Raw genomic sequence first — 23,756 nt, 5'->3', positions numbered from 1 at the left:
TACTAGGAACGCATACCTCCCTTCATCTTGAGTCTTTGTCCAACACGACGAAAAAAAAACCTCTTGTATTCCCACCGCTTGTTCTTACATTCTTCTCACGTCTGCATTTGCAACCACAATCAAATGAATTCTATGTACCTGTATTTAGAAAGTTTTCTGAGATGAGCCTGCTGAATGACTTCTGATGAATATTCAGCATGTGCAGAATTTGAATTCCCGTTTGCCACTATTAATAGTAAAGGACAGATGTGACAGGTATCTAAATTTACAAGTTTAAAGTTATTAAACATTTTAGTCTATGTGTAGTGAATCTGTAAAGGAGTGGAGCTCTTTGTTTTTTTTTTTAATCAAACTACTGAAAATATAGTCCACCAGAATTTTCTACTTTATTGAGATGAACACGTTGTAGGAATCAATTAAAATTCTATTAAAATTGATCTTAATATCCCTGAATAATTTGTGCAGTAAATCCAACATTTCAAACATTGCATGGTGTGATATTGCCACCCACAGATCAAATATGGTATGACAAAAACAGAAAAGAAGAACCGGAAATCTAATTGACTAGAGGGGCCTTAATGGCCAATGTGAAATGTAGTTAATGAGCAGAAAATTTGGATTCCTTGCAATTGGGCCATTATCACGGCAAATTGCATTACAAACAATTTTAACTAAGGTAGACCAAAAATTTTACTTACATTGTTGATGATTTTTGTTGTTTTCCACGTCGAGCCCTTGAGCCACATGTGAATCCAAAGTCGCGGCATTTGTTGGTAAATTTTCCATGCTTGCGTCAGCAATATTAACTTTAAACTAAAAAAAAAAAAAAATTCATCACTGCCTCTCTTTGGAAATGTTTTGTTCGTCACAAATCTGCCATTTCCATCCACAATATATATTTTTCTTGTTTCAAATTAGCATTAGTCCTCCAAGCTGCTGACATTCTTCTGTTTTATGGGAAATTGGTATTGATGAATTCAAAAAATACTTGCCGACAGTCTTAAAATAAAGTTTTTCAACGAGATTACACGCAAATTAACAAATTACCACGTGAAATTACTTTTGCATTTGCTCATGCAAATGTGCATTTGCATTTGCACATGGTGTCGACAGGTGGATTTCTTTAATTGAAGAGGCGATCACGTGACGTCGGTGTGTTGCAGTGCTGCTGTTATACACCAGGGGTCAGCACAACACTTCTTTTGCAGAATATCATAGGCAACGACAAACGCGAATGTTAAAAAATAATCCCAATGTATAGCCACTTTATATTACTCTACATGCTTTTCAATCTTTTTAATGCTTTAAAAAAAAATTCGAAGATGTTGCAAATTATTTAACCATTCGCTGCCACCGAGTGTCGCTGTGAACTCGTGCTTTAATTGCTGTCTCTTTGATCGTGACCGGACTCCTGATTAATTGACATTTTTGTTTTGTATCATTTTTGATCATCGGGACTCCATAACGCACTCAAATGAAATATATTATCGTTTTATCTTTGAAGCATTTAATGCAGCAACATTGATACTTGATTCAACAACGTTTACTAGGGTGGGAATTTTGAATATAAATGCCCTTCAGTTGCAAGAAAGCGATAGTAAAAATTATCTATTCGTTTTGCGGTAAGTTACAAAATAAGTATAAAGTAGGTATCCTGTAGGACCTTCAAAGTAAAAGTTACTGACGTGGATGTTCCAACGACACTGTCGGGATGTCTTTTACTTTGAAACTAAAAACAGGAAATTATTGTTTGATGATTTCTAGCTGTCTTCCCAGCGTGTATACTACGGTGTGTGCGTAAACAGAGGACTCTGTCTGCTCATGTTGGCAGCGAGGAGGAGCAGGTCGGACTGCGGCACGTTACACCGGACTGCACGGACCGCCGCGGCCGATCGGATGACGACATGGCGTCCGAATCGACCCGGAGATTCACCAAGAACCTGCTGAAGCCCGGGAGCGCAGCGGAGATACGTCAGACAGCCTGCAACGCTGTCAGACACTCTGCAGTGGCGGTGAGTTCAACGAGTCGGGATGAATTGTCACAAAAAAATATATAATAAAAAAAATCAAATTGCATTACCACTTGTGGGTCCACTGCGCTAGCCGAACCTCTTAAGTAGAGGTGATCGAGAGGGGGGGACGTGATGAGTACCCATCCTCTGCAGACCGCTGCCCTCTTCCAGCTGTGCGGGAGCTGCCATTGACATTCATCTTGCATCTTTCTATGCAGTGCAGGCATCAGTGCAGCAATGCTTCGTTTTTATTGATCCCACGGGGGGCGGGTGGTGGCATCCACTGGTTTTAAATGCTTAATGTGTCTCACTTGCTTTTTTTAAATTTATTTTTTTAGTTCCACATAAACCTGCACAATGGCTTGAAATGTGACGGTAGGGATGTGTTCTCCAATGCTTCTGGATGAATGAAATAAATAGTGGCTTGGCTCTAGGTTGCATCTGGAAAATGGAGGAAGGGAGCCGGGCGGGAAAACAAGAGCAACCAATAGACTGTATTTACAAGCGATTTTTGTCCTATTATGTGACGATATTAAGAGAAAGGTTGGTTCCAGTGGGTGTGTCACACATCATAGCAAGGAGACTCTCATGACATATAAATGGGAGGAGGGGTGAGGGGAATGAAAAAAAAAAAAGGCAGCCAACCAATATAGTATACAAAGCAATTTATATTTTTTATTTGAGTGGAGGACAAGATCTTGAGAGCTTTTTTTTATATTTCTGTAAGAGTGTATCTGTGCTGGAGATTTGCATAAAGAAAGGTCACACCTCTTCACTCTCCTCCGCTTTTCATTCTCCTCACTGTACTATTTAGTGTGTCAGTAGGACACAGCTCAGCGGAGTGCACAATTGATTGCAATACAAGAGCAGAGCGTCTTTTTTTTTTTTATTTGATTTATTTTTGATTGTGGAAATTGCAGGATGTTTTCAGTTCAGTAGACAATGAATTTAATGTGGATTCGATATAGTCAAAATAATATCAATTTAGGATTTCATTTGAATTGAATGCTGATCAAGCAATTTTCAGTTGTGCTTATTGGATGTACACAATAAGGATTTACATGCCATACAAATAACAAGCTCAGCTCTTCGAAGGGACTTGTTATGGACTTTTAATCATTTGTATATAAATTGTTGGGTCTCCAGAATGCCTGCTTACCCATTACGTGTGGAATTAAACAAACAGACAAATATTTGTATCTGCTTATTCCTGACAATGTTTATGTGAGAATAATTACCATCAACCCCCCCTTGACCGATTCTCTGCCAATGACATGCGTAGATATCCTGGCCAAAGTTTCCGGAGCAAAAGAACCACTTTGAAGCGGTGCCAGTTGTTAGCAAGAGTGACTTGAGCAAGGTAGGGAGAGCTGCATTGTTTTGTTGATTAGCGCTAGTCGCGTTCCCAAAATGTTTTTATACCACACGGCGGGTTCTCCTTTCGCATGTCAAGGCAAGTAGTAGGCAAGTAGCAACAGTGCAGTGGCTGCAAAATCCTGGAACTTGAAGGCATCCCGGATTCAGAGCTGTAGCTGGGGGGACATCGGGTTAAACGTGTGTCGAAATGTGCTGGTATGACGCAAACGCTCAGCGCAAGCTAAGCGGGCGTGTAAAATGTCCACTGGCGTTTGGGGCGCATGGATGTTTTTGTCAGTGCGTTAATGCATGGCCTCTTTTTTTTTTTTTTTTTTGGTGAAAGAAACCAGGTCAGCAGAATCGGGCCCTTTGGCGTAACATTCATTGAAGCGTGAGCCTCTCATCGACCAACCTTTCTCTCACTTTCCCTTTCATTTCTGCTCATTCACTCGTTTTATGAGCTTTCTGTACTGTTGTAATGCAAAAAAACGGAAATCTGTTTCTTATTTGAGATCTGATAAACTGGATTAGAATTATTTTTGTCACCCTCATTTTATTGCGACTCTTCCCAGAAAATTAAAGGTAATATCCACATGTGGCATCCTTGTGGTCTACTGGGAAGCAACTACATGACATATCGTGTAGTTGGATGCCAGTCACAATAACCAGCAACAACCACATGCACCTCGTTCTATAAGCTCATATCCATTTGGGGTGGCTACGATTATTGAGCCTTTGTTATTGGATGGATGCAGCAAAGTTGCCATGGTAATGTGGAAAGACCAACCTTGCAGGCAAGTACTATTCTATCTGTTACGTGAGGGAAAAAAACAATCTAAAAGGAAACAGTAGAGGTCAGGATTAGAGCTGTTGAGATTGATCGACAACTAATCGATTATTTAAATAATCGACAGCTATTTTGATTACAGAGTGATTTTTTTTTTTTTTTTAAGTGACATTTTTCAATTTTAAATTGGATAAATCGTTTCGTGTCAGCTTCTCATTCATTTTTTTAAGATTGTAAAGAAAATATACTGCTTATCACTGTGTTGCAACATTTGCAAACATCTGCATTTACTTCGGTTGGTGAGTACATGACATTATTTGTTTGGTTTTGTTTCAAACACTAAACTATACCAGATAAACAATACTAATTAGTTAGTAAACAGTAAATGGTGGAAAATTGGTTTTGTTTTACACTTGCATGCAAAATAATATTCAATTAATTGATGGAAAAATCGACAGAATAACCGTTTTTTAAAAAATACTCAAGAAAGACAGCTCTCATGGATTTGAGTTTTCACTCTCTAAATCCAAAACACAAAATATTAAATTCCAATCTGAAAAAACAGCACACAGAAGAATATGAACAACATGAGGAACATGTTTCATTTTTTTTTTTAATACTCAAAAACATTAGGCTTTTTTTCCTCAGTGTTCCCACAATATTACAAAATCACTTATTGTTGTAGCTTTCTGGCCACAGTCACCAAAATGATGAAGCAACAACCGTGCAATTTTACACCCAAACACACATATCAAGATGACCACTTCAAATATTTTCATTTTTCAATCATAATAAACCCAATAAATCTGTTGTCCTCTTCCTGGAATGTAGGAAAAAGGTGAATGTCACCCCAAAAGATCACACAACCTTTCTTTCCCATATTTTCCGATTTTTATCAACAACCTGAAGCCTGCAACTAAGAGAAAGGTCACATCTGCCCAACATGTGTGTTTATTTTTTTTTTCCCCCCCGACTCTTTCACAAGCTTTGCCCAGTCTGTTGTCTTACTTGCTGCCAGAAAGAAAGACGTGCAATTTATCAAGCATCTGCTCTCTGATCCTCCAAATGGACTTCTTTGGCATTCCTTATGCTGTTTTTTTTTTTGCTTGAGCTTGGGGTGTTTTTCCTCTTGTAATAGTCTCTCCCTATAATCGTCGGGCGGCTCTTGGAGTGAAATAATTCTACCGGGCATGTCTGTCTCTGTCTGGAGCTTTAATGTGTGTCAGACAGGGTTTGAGCAATGCGGGGGGCATCATGGCTAGATATTCGTCCGGGGTCTTTGCTGTCAGCTTGAGTGTGCTCTCTCTTCACGACATGTCGATTTGCCCGGGGTGCATCGTGCTTGACTTGTGACCTGCCAAGTTATACACGGAGCACATAGCAGTGTGTCTAAAAAAAATATAAAAAAAAAAACAGAATAAGACTGAGCGCTATGCTGAAAATCAATTGCCCCCTGAGAAGAGGAACTGCTTATATTAGCAGCCAAGCTACCCGTTAGCGTAACCGTGCCGCTGTTACCACGGCAACAGAGGAAGGTCAATTAAGATGGAATTCTAACAGGAAGCGCTGCGATCATCACTCTTTGCATATCCTTTATCCGGCCCACAAGACGTCGGTTTTTTTTTTTTTTTTTACTGTTGTTTTGCAAAACTGTGGCCTGTTAATTAATGAGACAAGGATCGAGCTCAGATCAGTTATTAAGGCCTTAAAAAATGAAAACACAGAGTGAAATCGATTGATAGACTCCTTTCCCTTAATAATGCTCATATTAGTCTTTTCATTATACCTGTAGCTCGAAAGCAAAGCAAAGAAATTCTGTTGTGAAGATGGTCTCGGCCAACGCGACAGTCGGAGGGGTCACATTGAAGCATCGCCTGGCAGCTGCCGTCCTCTTTGTAAGCTCAAGTGCGTACTCGTACGGGCACAAACAATGTGATTTATTGTCTCTTTGGAACACGCGCCATTGCTATTGCCCCCATTAGCTAAATGTACTAGGACACTTCATTAGGTACACGTTGTGCGGGGGGGATATGTTTGCGTCGTGGAGGGAAGCTGTCATCGGCGGCGTTCTCTTTCACACCTGCAAGCCGCAGTTTACGAAAAGACAAATTCACATTTCTTTATTTTTTGCGAAACATCATTGCTTCAATCCGGATGGCCTCGTACTCGACGTTTTATTGATGAGATGTTAACGCCTTGTTTCATCACCCGCATTTTGCAGACAAGCTAGAAAGGAAACGGGATTAAACAAGATGAATATTTCTTTGACCCTTTGTTATGACTCAAAATGCAGACCAGGCCGTTTGATAACAGTGGGACCGTGCACGGCCAGGACTTGGTGTGTATCTTCTTCTCAATGACTCATTCAGAGAGAGAGAGAGAGAGAGAGAAATAAAAGCAAATAGAAGAGCAAGAGGAAACAAAAAGAAAGTCTGTGCTGTGTTTAGATGAATCAGGCCACTGTTTGGAATGATGCTGCATAGTGTAAGCATAACATGGCCGAATGTGATCACAAATATTAAACCTTCTGGATTTTCATCTGATAACAGATTAAGAGAAGAAAATCAGGTCACGGTGGTGTCAGCAATTCAGAACTTTTTACTTGAGTGCATCTGAAGCCTCCCCAGCCAGACCAGGCTCAACCTTCAAGGATGCCACCGTGCACAAGGCTATCTCACGTCTTCATAGGCCTCGGGGTGGATAAGGGGGGGGAGGTACTAAGAATAGTCCACTGACTCTCTTGTGCGTGAATTGAAGTGTTGTGTCTCTGCTTCACTCTACATTCCAGAGTAGGAGGCCTGAATATGCCACCGCCATTACCGTCTGCCCCCTCCGCGCCTTCTTTTTGCCCCAGTGCCCTCGTCCTTGAGCATCCATTCAAACACGCTTTACTGACAACCTTTTATCTGCCGGCTGGAGCTGACGGATAAATAATTTTGAAGCATCATAGAGTTAATTGATTTTGTTTTCAGTCTTTCTCGATTTCTATTTTATTTTATTTTGAACACAGAATTTGCATTAGAACAAGGGTGTGTAGACTTTTTATATCCACTAGACCAGGGGTCATTAACAGACTGTAAAATGTGGGACTATTGATTGGTTTGCAGAATTTTTCAGCCAAATTGCTCTGAAGCAAGGCATCTTTTGACGACTCCCTCAATTTTCTCCTCAAGGGAACTTATCCAGTCCTCTTCCGCGTCTTCAAATCAATGACAAGAAATGGGATGCAATAACTTCTAGAAGCTCAAGCCAAAATCTGGAGCTGTTAAAACAGAACCATTAATCCATTTTACACCCTTCCAAGATCCGCCCGTCTCACCGATCCATGTAGGCTTTGATCAGCCTGACTCACTCAACAATAATCCTGTCCGGACGGACCTGTCCCTTTTGACCTGATAGCAGAAGCTATAAAAAAAAAAAAAAGAGCGATTGAGATGAGCTGCCATTATTAATCTTTTGACACTAGCGCCAAGCCCGGGTGGAGCTCCACTGATAAAAGCATTTGGTCTGTGTCTTTGGCACAGAACAGATAGAAGAAGGGTTGAATCTCTTGTTGGCAATGTAATAGAGCTATTGAGGAAAATTAAGGTGAGGGTACCGTTCGTTATTAATCATCTAGCCTTTCTTAATTTACCCAAATCTCAAGGGTTATTGCATTCCTTGCTGTACACTGGTACCTTGACTGATTAGTTTAATTTGTTCAATGACCAAACGAGTATTTTTTTCCCATTCAAATGAATTGAAATTCATTTGTTCCAGATCACCCAAATAACGCTTAATTTATTTTGTTTTTGTTTACTACTGTATGTGTTATGTGCCTTTAAGGGGCGTGGCCTAGTGAGTGATGTCAGGAACAGTGGAAACATCTTTGTGTGAGTGTTTGCGTGTGAGCTGTGGATGACATCAGGTCCCCCACGTGTGTTGTCATTCTTATTTGTGTGTTTGACTGGTTGTCTTGTTCAATTTCAATCCGATATCTGCCATGATGTGTTTTTTTTACTTTGTATTTCCTTCAAATGAATTTTATTTCATGACGACAGTGTTTGAATGCATTCGCTGTAAAATTAAAAAAAAAAACATTCATTCGTACATTTGTATCTATTTTTCTGGAATATTGGCGGTCACGAGGAAAGCTTACTGTCTTAAAGCTCAAGTTCAAAGAGATTCTATTCTAGTTCTAGTTGCCTCAGTTGGATACTAAAAGAGGTCCGCTGACTTGCATTTTAAAGGCAACCTGGCTAAATTGCTGAGTCGCAGCAAGTCATAAAATGCTTGCTGAATTCAGAGAAACGGGATTAACCCTTAGCTTTGTCCGTCAGTGCTGATTTATCTTATGTACTTTGAGCGTGCTTTGTAAAAGTGAGCTGGAAGTAGACCTGTAGCACAAACAAACAGAGGGAGGAAAGGCTCTAAATCAAGGAAATGGGGGAAGGAAAATTTGGGAGATGAACGAGGAGGAAGGGCAGGGTTAGATGAATGAAAACACAGGCGGAAAAGTCTTTAGCTGTGGCGTCTTTGGTTGAGCGTTAGCAGTTTGTACTATTGTAATTTTTTTTTTTTTCTTTTTAAAACATTCATTGAATCCATAAGGTGGGTGAATGTTTTGGGTACAGTGTCTCGGTTTTGATTGAGGATGGATGGATGGATGGATGGATGGATGGATGGATGGATGGATGGATGGATGGATGGATGGATGGATGGATGGAGCAGGTTCAGGGTGAGGCCACACTTTTCAAGCTGACAGACTTACAGGAAGCAGCAATCATCGGGGATAATTTCCGAGCGACAGCGGCTTCGACATGCGGTGGAACCGGAGGAGGGATGGCGGCTTTTTCCGAGTTTGACTTGGCTCCGTTACAGTCAAGTTTCATCGTGGTTGCACGCTCAACCCCCGCCCCGCCCGCTTTTTACCTAGTCCGGAAACAAGAGCCGTGTAACTTGCTCAAGTGGGATCGCAGAAGACAGATGGCGGCGCTGGGAGGGGGAACGGTGCTTTCGTGTTATTATATTGCAATCTTAGGCTTTGATGAGGAGATGAATATCAGCACAGCAGGGTGAAGTGAACCTTTCATTGCTTTTAATTCATGTCTCATGAAAGTTCGTGTTCAAGAGCGCCTCTGTTGCCTGCTGCTGCTGTTGTTATAAACAATCCCCCGGAGAACAAGCGTTAACCTGTTTCTCATTTAAACAGCTTTTTTTTTTTTTTTTTCATTGTACATCCGTTTCCAAACAGGCCTCCCTGAAAATGTTACTGCTTCCTCATCTAGTTGTAGAATCATTTGCGAATATTATCGGATGTTTGAACAATGCAGCTGAGGCCCGGGACAGGCTGGAGCAGCAGGGAGGGATGCCATGTGGGAGAGGGAATTAATGAGGTTGCAAATATGTGACACTAGTTCTGTGTCTCTCTGGTGCTACTGCTGCTCCATGTTTGCTCAATAAAATCTCTTGTGTGACTCCTTTTATGACTTTCAACATAAAATGCTTACACAGGATTTTAGATGAATTTATACAGTGATGCTTTAACTGCAACTCAAAAATCTTTCCACGTTAAAATGAATTTATTTCAACTTGACGTGGCTCACATTACTTCTGTAGCAATTATTTTTAAATTTGGTTAAAAATAAAATAGAGCGAACTAAAGAATATACATTTTTTATTTAATGTTTATATTTTATATCAATATTGTTTTTATATTTAATATTTCAATAAAGGACATTTTAGAGCTGTGATTTTAATACTGCACTTGTTTTATTTACTACTACTTATTTTCTACTTCAAAATATTTATAACATAATTAAATTGAATGTTAATGCTGTCTGTCTACATGTGTTGCTCCACCGTTTGTGGTCAAATTTCTTTTCGTTGCTTAGTGTTAACGCCTTGACACCTATGCTAATGTTAGCATGAAGCTAAGCAGTCTTTCCGAAAGCAAAGTGCAACATGCAATTCTCTTTGTTGGTCAAAACTATCCGTGGAATTTAACTGCTTGAAGACCTTTTTTTTTTTTTTTTTCAAAAAACAATTGTTCCATATCTGACAAGTTGCGACTTGTTGTGAAGTGACAGTACAACAACAATTGAGCCCCTTCTTCCTCACACACCCTTTCCCAGCAATTGCTCCTCACAAATCTCCACCACATCTCCTTTCTTCCAAAACATCCATTCTGCCTCCGGATTTCACTTCTCGGTTAAAGACATTTTAATAGCTTCCTTTTCTAAATCAAGCGAGCAGATTGTATCTTTGGCTCTCAGCGCCTCCTGTAGATTGTGTTTTAAAGTAACAGCAGATGGGCGAGAGTTGAGGATGCTTGCTCAGCCTGTTGTGTTTCGCTCTCAGCACTAGATGGCATTGATAGCGTACGTCTTCCCGTCGCCTCCTTAACTTCACAAGACATAATCATTAACAGCTAGTTTGAATAGAAAATAGAGGAAGATGTCTTTTCGGTGTGCGAGTGAAACTAAAAGGCCATTTGGTAGAATGCACATCTGTGCTGAGGGGGGGGTTGTAAAAAAATGATGGTGTGTTCCTTGGATCTGCTCCAAATTGTGAGGAATTCTCCATTGGCCCATGATTTAACAAGCCCTGGGAGATTTGAATTATAATTCTATTCACAGATGGATATCTAATCCAGCAGTGACAGGTAATGCCAAAGTTTCCTTTAGAGTAGAAGTAAACAGTCATTTGGAAATATGGAACTTTGTTTTCCCATTGTGTCATATTGTGAACGGGGTAGCAAATCATTTTTAACAAGTGGACAAATAACATAATGGTTGTTTTTCTTTGAATTGTTTGGAATCAATACTCATTTCGAAAGTAGCTCAGTAGAACACTCACTTTCTTTTACCGTCTTCCTGTTTGTGGACATGTGGTGTGCAGTAGTGCACGTTGAGGTTTTCCTGAGAACAGCTCTTCTCTGTGTTCACTGGCTGAGAAAATACATTTTGAGAAATTCAATTGATCAAATGTAGGGTCATATTGAACCATTTTGTACTAAGCAGTCTGAATATCCCACAACTCATTGACGCGTTAGCCAACTGCTAGCCAAAAAGTCATTAAGAGGCTCACCTTGTATAGGGAATACAAGGTCTTTCTTAAGTGACAGATGTTGGTCGCCATGGAAACCAGAGAATGTTTTCCCTCCTTCAAAACTCATCAGGGTTCTGCACCACATCAAACAACACATTAGTCCGCTGCCAGCTCTTCAGGGAACCTAAGTATAGCCTAGCTAACTGCTTACAAGGCAACCTCCAGGAGTTTTATCAGGCCTTCATTTGTAGGTTCTCCTTTTTGGAAGCCATTAAAACGGTACACGGTTATCTATATTGTATAAATAGTCGGACCACGTGTGTGTCGTACGACGCTTGCGCATGAATAAAAGCCGAGCGGTAGGTTAGTTCGTCACGGGACAGAGGGAGAGCACAATGGGGTCGCACAGCTGGGAAGTATTAGCGGCACGAATTGATGGCGGCGCTCTGCACTGTATGATGATGTCATCGTTTCAGTTTTTGACATACATTGTGCATGTGCAACCCGTATGCCTATTTAAAGGCCCTTGCGTACATTGAAACTCGCATTTATGCCCAACAGCTGTTTTCATTTCACTTTTTAACTGTCATGTGAGTAATTGTTTGCTGCGGCCTCAGTCGTTTCCTCATTTTTTTAAATTTTCTTTTTAATATGAAGTCACGCTAAGACTAATGGTTATTGGCCGACACGTATCCTGTTCGTCTCTTCTCGGCTAACGACAGTTCAGTTTGGAACAGTAAACCTTATTCTGGCTTGTGTTTTTATTGTGGCGTGTGTAGGCGGGGGATGATGATAACGTTGTCAGCTATGTAAATAGAATGAAACGTACCATTTTCAATACAATATAAAAATCAAGAATGCTGACTCGGGATTTATTTGTATTTAGAATAGGAAAATTACCAAGGGGGCTAAATCAGGTAACAATTTCGAGCTACTGCCTGTCAAATAGGTTTGAAGCTGTACAAAGCATCAGGAAAGACAAAATCAACAACAGGAAGACTTTACTCATTATTTCTTCAAACTCAATTATTGCTGCCGATGATCATTTATAAATCTGCTTGTTTTTGTCTCCATGTGGTTGGATGCACATCTGTTGTGCTCTCTATATATAAATTTAAACACTATATTAATGAGCATTTCACGTGGGTGGTGGAGCAAAGAATCAACTTGACATGTATCTATTTGGACTAATTATGACCTAAGAAAATCACCATGGATGCCTCAGTGGGGAGGAAACAGCGTGAGAATGTGTGGATCTATATGCCATGTGTTGCTTGATAAAAGGTCTGCGGATAAATAACACATACACAAATTATACGTTTGATCAGTCGTATTTTCCCCCTCTTTTGATAGTTGACTAGCGTGATTATGAAAAAATAAGTGATTTCCAGATTTTTTTAAAATTATATTGTATCTAATATGTACTGCTTTACTGTTGAAAAAAAGAATAAAACCAACCACAGATAAAAATAAGGTAAACAAAAGTTTGTTCTAGAGCAGGAACGGATTAAATGCATTTCCATTCATTTCAATGGGTCATGAGTGTTTTGGCTAACAATAAGAGTATAGAATAACTTCAATTGGTGAACTAAGGTTCTGCTGTATTTCACTTTTCTACAAAAACATTGTCTGAAGCCTCATACTGTAATAAAAACACAAGACAACACCAGAATTAATTTTGAAAGAATGAAAATTAGACAGCGGGACTGTTCTGTGCATTCTGTCGTCCACATGCTGCATGCTGTAAATCCGCCCACTCCTTATTTTCCCTCCTCTTTCTGCTCTGTCGCTCTTAACTCTGCAAGTCTGCAACAAGCTCCCTGGAGCCTCACATACTGTTCATGTTGCCAGAGCCTTTAGTCTGGAGCGAAGTGGGTACGCTTTATGTGTCACGGGAAGAAAGACACTGCGAAGTCTAATCTATGCACATTCATAAAAAAAAAAAAAAGCTCAGTCTGCAGCAAAAGGGCGTATTATCATCACTGCGGCACCACCAATGGTTTCTGCAAAGGCGCAGTCAGGGGAACTGGAAGGGAGTGGTGGGATTGGGAAGGAGAAGAATCAAAGAAAGTGCAGCAGAATGACAGGGAGGGAAAAGTGATGCTGTTTTTTTGTGTATTGTAGCAGCTGCTTCTGGTCATCTGACGCTTATTGCATTCTGCCATTTGTCTGGGCGAGATGGGCTGGGGCTGGGGCTGGGCTGGTTTGGACTGTTCACAGATGCAGTCAATGTGTGTGTGAGGGAGAGAGAAAAAAAAAGAGAGAGAGAGAGAGAGAGAGAGAGGGGAAGATAGGGAGGGACGACGCCAAGGCTGGCTGTGTGTATTCTCAGTCTTAGCCACGGGAAGAACCGGAATCCGGAGCAAGGGGGGGGTGGTGGCGGAAGCTTGTAAAGGGAAAGGTTGCAGGCGGCTTAGTCGGGGATGGAGCCTCCGCTACTTGACAGGCTTTGAACGGAAGAGGCTCAGCGCCACTGGCTGGACCAGCGGTTGCTTTTTGGACTTGACCGGGACAAGACACGCCAACAGGTGACACTTGGCCATCACTTGGTGTCAGCATCCAGGGGTTATTATGGGCTGTTCTGCCAGTGTGGTCCTACTTCTACGCTCAGTGGGTGGGGCAGACTGCGGTTACATGTGTACTCGGCTGGACCAAGCGTCAATGGATGCTGCTGCAACACCCACCCTGGAAGGCTACACAACTGCCAGCTCACCTCTGACCATCATTGTCATGGTAACCAAGTACCGATGCACCTCTGCATAATACATGTGTGGGTGGAACAGTAGTGTGTACAGTAGTCATTGTCAGAATCCATTTTTGTCATCTGTCCCTTTGTGGTCATTTTTGGAATTTGTAATTCTTTATAGCTAATTTGAGCGGGATGACATTTATATATATATATATATATATATATATATATATATATATATATATATATATATATATATATATATATATATATATATATATATATATGTCCGTATATGTCCTTTCAAAACTGAATGTCTAAAATGTTGTATCGTTTCACACTTAGAAAAAATAAAGTAATTAATTTTTTTTCTACAAAAAAACCTAACCTTATGTTGCAATATGAGGTAACAATTGTTAGCTAATTCAATGTAGCCTAGATAACCGCTAGTAAAAACAAAATGCATTTTCGATTGCTTTATTGAACAAATGCTAACAAAATAAACATGTCACAAGCACATCGGCTGGCAAATGATGCTCAGGTACTCAACTTGCAAATTAACTGAGCAAGCTAACACTTAACAACCCAGGCCCCGCCTTTTAAAGCCAAACACATTCAAAGTCATGTAGAACGTGAAGATGGCGATCCAGCTGCACCTCATATGTACATTTTGGATTGGTATTCTGCAAAAATGAATTCATTGGAATAACCTGCAGAAGTACAATGATTAATTTTTGGAATATTCATGTGACTGTGGGGCGGGTCATAATGCCCTAAAATATATATAAATTGCTTCATGGTTTCTGGAACGTAACCCTCGTGATAAACGAGTGTCCACTCTATCTGAATTCAATTCTATAGATTTATATTTTTAAACAGTTTATGTGTGTTGTAGCCCCTCACAGCTGAGAGGTATAATGGGGAGGACGGAAATGACGGGGGGGGGGCAGAATAGAGGTGGAGAGTGAGGGTCATACATTAGGAATTTGCTTTCTGTGGGAACACTCTCCTTTCCCAACATATGGAGGAGAAGATGATTTAACTGACTGAATGAATAAATAAATGCACACAGCAGCAATTGCGTCGAGCAATCAACGATCGGATTACATGAAGCTGAATGTTCCTAAACAACTTTTCAGTACAATGCTTGTATGTCAGCTTTGTGTGAGGTATCTGTCTGGAACCACTCGTTTTTCTTTTCACCCCAAGCAGGACCCAGGTTTCTGCAAGTCCAGTGGAAAAATGTTCAAGTTTTGGCACAGTGTGATTTTTACACTCAGTTTCTTCTCTTGTTTCTTGCTTTCCCACCATAAACCTTTCACGTCTTTGTTCTCTTCTCTGGTCTCTGTGGTAAACTGGAGTTGATGTTTTATACTTGCAAATCTTGTTTTGTTTATTTTATATTCTGCAAGATATCAGAGTATGTGTGAGTCCTTCATGATGATGCTGCAGTAGAAGTTAGCAAGCACATTGACTCAGCATTTTGCAAGGGTTCCAAGAATGAGTTGTTGTCATAATATTTTCAAAACCCCAAAACAATTAAAAAAAAAATTCATATCAGCCTTAAAAATAGATGTAAAAAAAATGCTGAAGAGCACCAAAAAGTCAATCGGCTCTTAGTACAGACTAGATACTTATTTTTACAGGACATCTCTGAAAAGACAGAGGCTTTAGCAGGGAACCCTGAGGAACGCCAGAATTTAAAAAAAATGCAAAAACAAGCAGTTGAGGGTAGCTGATACATATGATGAGATTAGTTTAAGAGTTTTGAAACATCAGCCAACCTCTGTTTATAATTTCCAACGTTGAATATATTGTTTCATGTTGTGGAACTGAAGGAAACACTCAAATTGACAAAGTAAGATCATTTTTTCCCATAAAACCTTGATGTAATGATCTAAAGCAGATGACTCGTGCCTCTTGACTTCCTCTCTCTTCTTGTGTACCTCCGCTCTTCCACTCCAGACACGTCTCCTAACACCTCCTTCCTTTAGCAGCCAATAATAAATATACTTGACAATGACACCAGACCACCAAGAATATACCTTTTGGTTTCCCTCCAATGTCTCCATTCTTGGCCGTCTGCAACGTTAAAAATGCTCCCCTTGTTTGCCAGTTCCTCCGTGGGGAATCCCTGAGCTGCGAGTCACGGCCTTTATAAGCGCCATCCTCACAGCTGTACTTTGTCGACAGCATCATCAGTCTGCTAAGTGGGAGGGGGGAGGCAACCGCGGGAGGCCGAGCGGAGACGTGGAAAGGTTAATAGGGTGGCGAGCAAGGGAGTAAAACCGACAAGGGAATCAAAGAAGTTTGATGAGATGGGGAAGAAAGAAGTTAGTTGGAAGTCTGCTTGGAAAAAAAAATGGAGGATTCTGATGTTCAATAGAAGACCATTAACTTATTCATGACTTTAATTTGTCTCTCGGCTTCTCGTCTATGTAACACGTCAACCTGTTCCGTGCTGGTTTCCTCTGACTATTCTTCTGCTCTGAGGTTTTATCAGAGGAAGTGCTTATCTGTATGTGCACAAATGGTTTATGACTCTGCCCAAACATTGCTGAACAGAAACAATAATTCTCATTTTGCAGATTTTTTTGCCACCCCCCTCTCTTGTATGGCGGACTTCCTTCTAATAAAACAAAGGTTTTTTTTTTTTGCTGATGAACCTATTGATAAGGCTAATAAGGATTTAAGTCGGTGTTTGTCAACCATCTTGGTTGAAATCTCATTTGCCGGCAAATTTGCGTGTGCGTGTGTAACGACTTCCTCTACGTCCACGTGCGCTGACACATAACGTGGAGACAGTTCTGCTTGTGATAAGCCACATAAGCTGCGATGTGTTGGTTTAGTTAAGTGGTATATTTCTTTAAGCTTAGTTTTTTTTTTTTTTTTTACATTTCGCTTCTACCATTTGGATTATTTCGTCTTTATAATGAGCTTTAGGAGCAAAATCACCCTAAGGAGGAAAATCAAGAGTAAACGCGTGAGGTCGGATTTCAGCAGGTTGAGTATTGTATGTATTTCATAATATTTTCCCTGCTCTCTGCCTCTTCTATGTTTTTTTTTGTTTTTTTTAACACTTCTAATATTATCTGAAAGGGCTGCTGCCAATGATGTGACTGAGTAGTTCAGTTCCTCTTTACTCCCCCAAGTGTGTAGAGTGCATTGAGTCCAGCTCTATTTTGGTAATTGGAAGCTACAGAGAATTCTTCTTTTTTTTTTTTTTTAAATAATAAGCAAATCCAACTGTGCGGGATATCACTGATGCTTACATAACAGGCAGCTGTTCTCCAAATCACATTCTGTGACAGGGTATAAAATGTCAAATCAGCGTAAAATTTCACAGTGTGTACTTAAATAATCTGGAATATTTTACAAAATGTGTTTAGATCAGCACTTCCGAGACTCAAATTGCTTGAGGCAAAATGATCTTTTTAAGACTAATTTACTGAAGCTCTTTTTTGTTATGACATCTTAAATCTGTGTACCAGCCTTTGTCAGAGAGTCAACCCAAACATGGCTGGTTGGCAGGATTTTTTTTTTTATTTTATTTTTTTATAAAAATTGAATCATATTTGTTTTTAATATTTGAAATACAATTTTCTCTCCAAGTGTACTTTAATTCTTCCATGCCTTTTAGACAAGTATTGTAGTCAATACATAAATCATGTATAATTTTATGATGCTAGCCATTGCCAATGCTAACACACTGGCTCACCAATATTGTAGAACAGAAATAGGCGATCCGCTGTTGTCATAGTAACCAGAGAGACACTGTTCTTCTGATTATATGGAAGCGAGTGCTAATAAAAGCTGCATCTCAACGTTAAAATGAATGTTATGAAGTCTATAATGCTCTTGGAATATTGAAAAATCGGATGAATAACGATGAGAAAAAAAAAAAGATGCAGACAGCTAAAAGAAGATTATTGATTTTTGATCCTGGTATTAGCGTTAGCATAACATTTAGGATACCTTCAGTGAACTCCAGATTTTCTCGGTTCCTGTTTGGAGCATTAAAGTAGAAATACGTGTTGGGTGAAACACTCGTGTCACTACTCCACACATGTCAAACAAACCAGAGACTTCTTCTGCTTCCTCTAACTTTCTGGCTACCGTCTCCTCCAGCCTTCTGTGGTCTTCTGCTTTTTTTTGCCGATTACAGAAGCGATGGTCTGTAATCTTTTGAACACATTGAAGAAGTCTGACTCACTGAGTATTACACACATCTTTGACTTTTGTGATGGACATTTACAACCGTTCATTCATGTTTTCTTCACACACCACAACCGTGATTCAAATGGAAACTTACAAAAGGGTGCAAAGAAATCATTCTGTGAATATTTGTGTCACGTTTTGCGTCAGAGTGGTTGCCGTTGTGCGAGTAGGACAAGTATTCTTGTACAGTGAGGAAATTCCAACCATATCATGGGTAGATTAAGTACAGCGAAGATCTCTTCCTTGGCCTCAGTGTCATCAAGTGCTTTGGGGTGTGCCCCAGCCGTTGGCCTTCAGCGGTAATAGCCACTCGTGTACTTCCTGCGTGCTGTTTTTAGGTCGTCATGATGTCACAGCACCACACAGGAAATGTTGAGATCATGACTTTCCCCCCCCCAGAATGGTCAGATTGTGTCGTGCCTATGGATAATTGACTGCCTCCGATGTTTCAACCGCACATTTTCACTGTGGCTGCATTGCAAAAGGCGTACGATACTTGATGACTTTATAATGCAAATTTCAAGACTCAGACCAAGAAGAGTTTTCCAACTTAATGACTCGTTAGTCGATAAACGCAGAGGATAAAAAAATATACACACGACTGAGCATTGTTTTATTGTCTGTCTATATGTGTTGCTGCACCATCTGTGTTCAAATCGCTAATGTCTTTTGTGTTACGTGTTTTCGCAGCAAGAGAAGCCCAAGCTGATCGATCCGCTCGACTATGAGGCCGTCATCTCGGAAGTGGGAGCGGAGCTCAAGCAAGACCCTCTTAGAGAGCTACTGCTGTTTCCTGACAATGATTTCACAGTAAGTGTACATGCACGTGGCAGGGTTGGTGCTTTTTGACTTGATCAGATCATAGTATAGCTTTCAAAGGATGTGAAAGGGAATTCCCTTGTAGCAGCTTGAAGAGAGTGAAAGTAAAGAGATGCTTTTAATGTGTTACTAAGTAACTAGTAATCCAACGGCAATGTCTGTTGCCATAGTGATGCATCTCTTCATTGTCCTTATTATCCTTGCAGGTATCCACAGTGCCCCAAGAGAGACGCACTCTCAGGTCAGCTGTTCCTGAAGGCGCAGAGCTTCAGGCTGAATGTCTGCTGGTCAGACAGGTCAGATGCATTCTGGCACATGTGTGTTTGTGGTTTTCATTTGGGGGGGTTGTGTGTATTTACTGTCCATCCTTCCTCTCCATCAGGCCTGCAAGTATTACAACTCCGATCTGAATGTGGTGCAGTTCAAGTATGACGACTACGCTGGAGACTACCGCCTGCTGCCGAGGTAATAACAACATGAACCTGAAACAAATTGAAGGAGAACAAGATGGCGGTGGTGGTTGTTGAGTTAAAAAAGAAAAAAAAAGAAAGGGGTTAGCGAATGGAAGGACAAAGCAATGCTTCATGGCTATGGAGGGCTGTTGGGTCCTAAAAGGGACTGATCCAAAACAGTCCAGCGATTCAAACCACAGGAATGTTCTCTTTTTTATCCCATGAGTTGCCGGTGTCAGTTCACATGACCTCTGAACTAACCGGAAGTGCATTTAAAGCAGTGCGAGACAGATGTTAATGCCTTCAGTTAGTTTCTCTGCAGGCCCGAAGCCATTATGTGCATTTTGGTGGATGACACTAATGGGGTTATTAAAAAAATAAATAAATAAACGGAACACTGCCTCTCTGGAAAAAAGAAATAAATCTCAGGCCTATTAAGTGCAACAGGTGCAGACTGTTGGACTGTCTTACTCAAGGGCCTTATAAAGTCTATCCTTAAAATTACACTGGATGCCAGAATATAAAGTATTTACAATTATGTTGTTTTTGTCAAACCATTTTTTTTAATTATATTTTTAATTTATTTGATTTTTTTATTTTTATTTAAATCAATCTTGAATTTTCTTGATTCAAACGGAGGTAGATTTATGACGTTTCACTGATAAAACTGTCACTTTCCTCAGATGTCAGTATCCAGTGGCCTAAAGCAAACTTTGTGTAAACAAAAGCCAAACACGTATAGAAAAATAAACTCCACTGTTTGCACATGGAGTTAAGTGAAATGGAGTATAAACACTTGGCCAGCAGGAATATGCAACTACTGTACGCTTGTGGTGCTTTGGACTGCAGCAAGGTCCATCCGCCAATCAGGAAGCATTCCTGCGTCACTCCGCAATCACCGCAAATGCGCCGACTGCGGCGGTTATTTTCGACAGCTTCTTTCCGCCAATGGAGTCACCAGCCAGGAGACTGCTCGACATTTCTGCACGCGTAAAAAGCAAAACAAAAGAGGCGGGGCTTATCTATTGTTGACTCCGTGGAGCCACAGAGTGGATTCATTGTATAATCACCAGAATTCTTCCACATTTTTTTCTCCTTTCGCCTTGTCATAGGAAATTATACAAAGCTGAGAAGCTGCCATCCCATTCTTTTGAGATTGACTATGAAGACGTGGACAAAGATGAGGTTGGAGGTTTTTTTTTTTTTTTCTTCAAATGCATTAATGTGTTGGGAACATCCTGGTTTTATGATCCTCAAATCAGTTTATCGTCAAGCTGTTGAAAACCACTCCCATGGAGAAGTGAAGCTCATTTACGCACGTCATTTGACAAATGGCTCGGTCGAGGAAGTCTCCTTCTCTTCTACTGATATTCGAGACGAGAGGATGTACTTTATGTCTTTTGCAGGACACCACCTCCCTGTCCTCGTCCAAAGGAGGAGGGGGAGGAGGTGGTGGAGGAGGAGGGATCGGTGTGTTCCGCTCGGGTTGGCTCTACAAGGGCAACTTTAACAGCACCGTCAACAATAGCATCACTGTCCGGGTGAGGACATCAACATACTTCCTTGATATCGATTATTAACTCATTTACTGCCATCCCAGTTCAAATGGATCCCTGACGGATATAGCCGTCAATGGCAGCGAATGGGTTCACACAAAAATATACTCGACTTCTGATTTTAAAACTTCCATTGTGTACTGACTTTTCTTATCATTGCACAGTCCTTCAAGCGAAGATATTTTCAACTCACCCAGCTGACAGACAACTCCTACATCATGAACTTCTACAAAGACGAGAAGATCTCCAAGGAACCCAAAGGCTGCATATTCCTCGATTCGTGTACCGGCGTTGTGCAGGTGCGCCCCGAGTTTGACTCATCGGAGCTGTCCAATTGAAATGACATCAAATGATCTGCACAGAATAATCGTTTGAGGAAACACGCCTTTGAGCTGAAGATGAACGAGGTCACATACTTCGTGCTGGCCGCGGAGAGTGAGCAGGACATGGAAGAATGGATCAGCACCTTGACTCGCATCTTGCAGATCACGCCGCACGACGGGCCGGCACCGGACCGCAAGAGTCTGGACCTGTCCGACCATCGCCAGGGTGAGAATTGCAAACGCTGATGTCAGCAACTTTTACGAGCCACTGATCTTTAAGTCTGTAAATTAGCTTGTTCGTTATTTTTTCAGCGTGAAAGAAATGGCACATGGCCATAAAGATTACATTTAGGGTTTCTATTTAATTCCGGGTTTGATGTATGTATTCCTATTTCTGCTTACTGTTCCACTGGAGTTGATTCACAGAATTCAAATATTTGTTATTCCTCCTTCAGACGTCTTTGACATGTCGCTGAGCGATGGTTGTTTGCCCGAGAACGAAGATACGACGGAAAATGGCATCAATCCCGAACTAGCTAAGGTTGATTATTTTTTTTTCACCCCTATTAGGGTTGCTATGAGAAAAGCATTATTTGAAAATAATGTTCCAAGAATCCTAATCTTTTTTGGATGATATTTTTTTTCAACTAATGACTACACAAACATGAACGCTGACTAATTGTTTCTATTTTCAACAAGAACTCTCCCTTCAATCCAACATTCACGGTGCTGATCTTAGAAGCGCCCGTCTATTTTCGAGCGTGCACAAGTCATGCGGTTTTGGGGTTCCCGTCATATAATTATCATATGTCGTCTTCTTTTTGTGCAGTATGTCTCAGAGACAGATGAGGGAATTCGTTGCGCCCGGAGGGAAGAACGCTTGAATCTCTTCTCGCTTGACCCTGACACTCCTGTACGTATAATTTTACCTGTGCTATTCATATATTCCCATTATACAAATTATTAGACACACCTACACAATGAGATAACAAGACAGTTGGATTATAGGTGTACCTAATGGAATGACCAATAAGCAATTTATTTCACCGCAGGTCCTGAGGAGCCCGCGGGCGGAGCATTCGTCGAGCGACAATTCCACCGTGCGTCCTTTTGAGGAGAAACTAGGCAGAAGGTTCATGGTGACGTGTCGCTCGCTGAACTTCATGCTGCAGGGCTGCATCAATGAGAATGAAACTGGCCCTGTCACCAACGTAGGGAATTGGAAGGACTTTTTTTTTTTTGACTTATTTATTCAATCATGTAAATAAAAGATTTTTTTTTTTGGTTCGGCCAGATCGAGCCGTTCTTCGTGTCGTTAACACTGTTGGACATCCGAGACGGCAGGAAGGTTTCTGCTGACTTCCACGTGGACCTCAACCACGAGGCAGTGCGTCAGATGTTCGGAGGAAGTGCTTCTGGAGCTCAGGAGAACGGCGTGTGTGCTCCCGGGGAGAAGAAGGCGGGAGAATGTCATCTAAGCATGGACCTGGAAAACTGGCTGTGCTTTCCCAAACAGGTATCACGTCCAAAGTGTGTTTATTCATAAACAGATGTTAATGAGATGTCATTGTAGGCAATATTCTCCGTGACCAACCCTCACACGGATATTGTGATGGTGGCCAGAGTAGAGAAGGTGCTGATGGGAAATATTGCTTGCGGCACTGAGCCATACATCAAAAACACAGACTCCAGCAAGGTAAGAAAGGGTTTGTTGTTTTTTTTTTTTTTTGCATTATTTGACGTCAATATAATTCTCAAGAAACAGATGTGAGGAGGTTTTTTTTTCTGTGCAGATTGTCCAGAAGATTTTAAAATCCAACAAGCAGTTCTGCGGGAAATTAGGAAAGTACCGAATGCCATTTGCTTGGTCCGTCAGGTCAGTAGCAGAAAAACAGATAATCAACAATTATTTAAAAAAAAAAAAAAGCGGTCAAATGCTAGCTTGAAGCTATATATTAAAAAATACATGGGAAAAAAATTATTTTAAAAAATTGTTAATGTAAACCGGTGATTTTATGTTAATGTAGCTTACCAAGTCACTTATTTGTGAAACTCATCTTTGTTTACTTTTAAAATTTACGATTAAACTGCCCCCTTGTGGCTTTGTGCCATTGAATCATGAAAAAATGATGCACAATCTGTTTTAACTTTATCATTTAAAATTTAAAAACAACTTCTAAGTTGATACCTACTTTTTTTTTCCACAACAGGTCACTTTTCAAGGACAACCAGGGGGCACTCGACAGAGAATCTCGTTTCTCACCGCTCTTCAAACAGGAGAGTAACAAAATTTCCACAGAAGACCTGATTAAGCTAGTGTCAGAATACAGAAGGTAAGACTTAACCATCACGATCAGTCTTCTACAAAACAACATCAATTCTGACAACATCTTCATCCAGGGCTGAAAAGACCAGCAAGCTCCAGACCATTCCCGGGACTCTTGACATCACAGTGGACTATGTTCCTTTGGAGCTTCCAAGTACGTTTGACCACTCAAGCATCATACATAACTCT

The 23,756-nt window shown here is 40.7% G+C and overlaps 1 protein-coding gene and 1 long non-coding RNA gene across 5 annotated transcripts in view; one reads left to right on the top strand and one right to left on the bottom strand.

The window, feature by feature from the left end:
- The window catches only part of LOC147054306 (uncharacterized), a 47,781-nt gene extending 46,668 nt beyond the window's left edge, over window positions 1-1,113 (bottom strand). The window contains exon 1 of the long non-coding RNA XR_015066640.1: window positions 699-1,113. This is a non-coding gene — a long non-coding RNA (uncharacterized LOC147054306). The remainder of the gene's footprint in view (window positions 1-698) is intronic.
- Window positions 570-23,756, top strand: part of dock10 (dedicator of cytokinesis 10) — a 37,108-nt gene continuing 13,921 nt past the window's right edge. The window contains exons 1-17 of one of the 4 annotated variants that reach the window (XM_085915968.1): window positions 570-676; window positions 1,832-2,012; window positions 18,782-18,901; window positions 19,117-19,206; window positions 19,293-19,375; window positions 20,475-20,547; window positions 20,769-20,903; window positions 21,083-21,217; window positions 21,281-21,467; window positions 21,697-21,782; window positions 22,071-22,154; window positions 22,294-22,452; window positions 22,536-22,757; window positions 22,815-22,937; window positions 23,035-23,117; window positions 23,452-23,574; window positions 23,642-23,721. In XM_085915968.1, coding sequence (XP_085772094.1) covers window positions 1,905-2,012; window positions 18,782-18,901; window positions 19,117-19,206; window positions 19,293-19,375; window positions 20,475-20,547; window positions 20,769-20,903; window positions 21,083-21,217; window positions 21,281-21,467; window positions 21,697-21,782; window positions 22,071-22,154; window positions 22,294-22,452; window positions 22,536-22,757; window positions 22,815-22,937; window positions 23,035-23,117; window positions 23,452-23,574; window positions 23,642-23,721 — 1,891 coding nt within the window. In that variant the 5' untranslated portion in view covers window positions 570-676; window positions 1,832-1,904. Of the gene's footprint in view, window positions 677-1,802; window positions 2,013-13,229; window positions 13,918-16,708; window positions 16,887-18,781; window positions 18,902-19,116; window positions 19,207-19,292; window positions 19,376-20,474; window positions 20,548-20,768; window positions 20,904-21,082; window positions 21,218-21,280; window positions 21,468-21,696; window positions 21,783-22,070; window positions 22,155-22,293; window positions 22,453-22,535; window positions 22,758-22,814; window positions 22,938-23,034; window positions 23,118-23,451; window positions 23,575-23,641; window positions 23,722-23,756 lie in introns of those variants that run through there. The other 3 variants (XM_085915969.1, XM_085915967.1, XM_085915970.1) reach the window with 3 other exon arrangements.

This window comes from Syngnathus leptorhynchus, chromosome 7, assembly GCF_054491065.1.
Source record: "Syngnathus leptorhynchus isolate UIUO chromosome 7, UIUO_Slep, whole genome shotgun sequence".
NCBI classification, from domain to species: domain Eukaryota; kingdom Metazoa; phylum Chordata; class Actinopteri; order Syngnathiformes; family Syngnathidae; genus Syngnathus; species Syngnathus leptorhynchus.
This window is presented reverse-complemented; position numbering and strand designations above follow the sequence as displayed.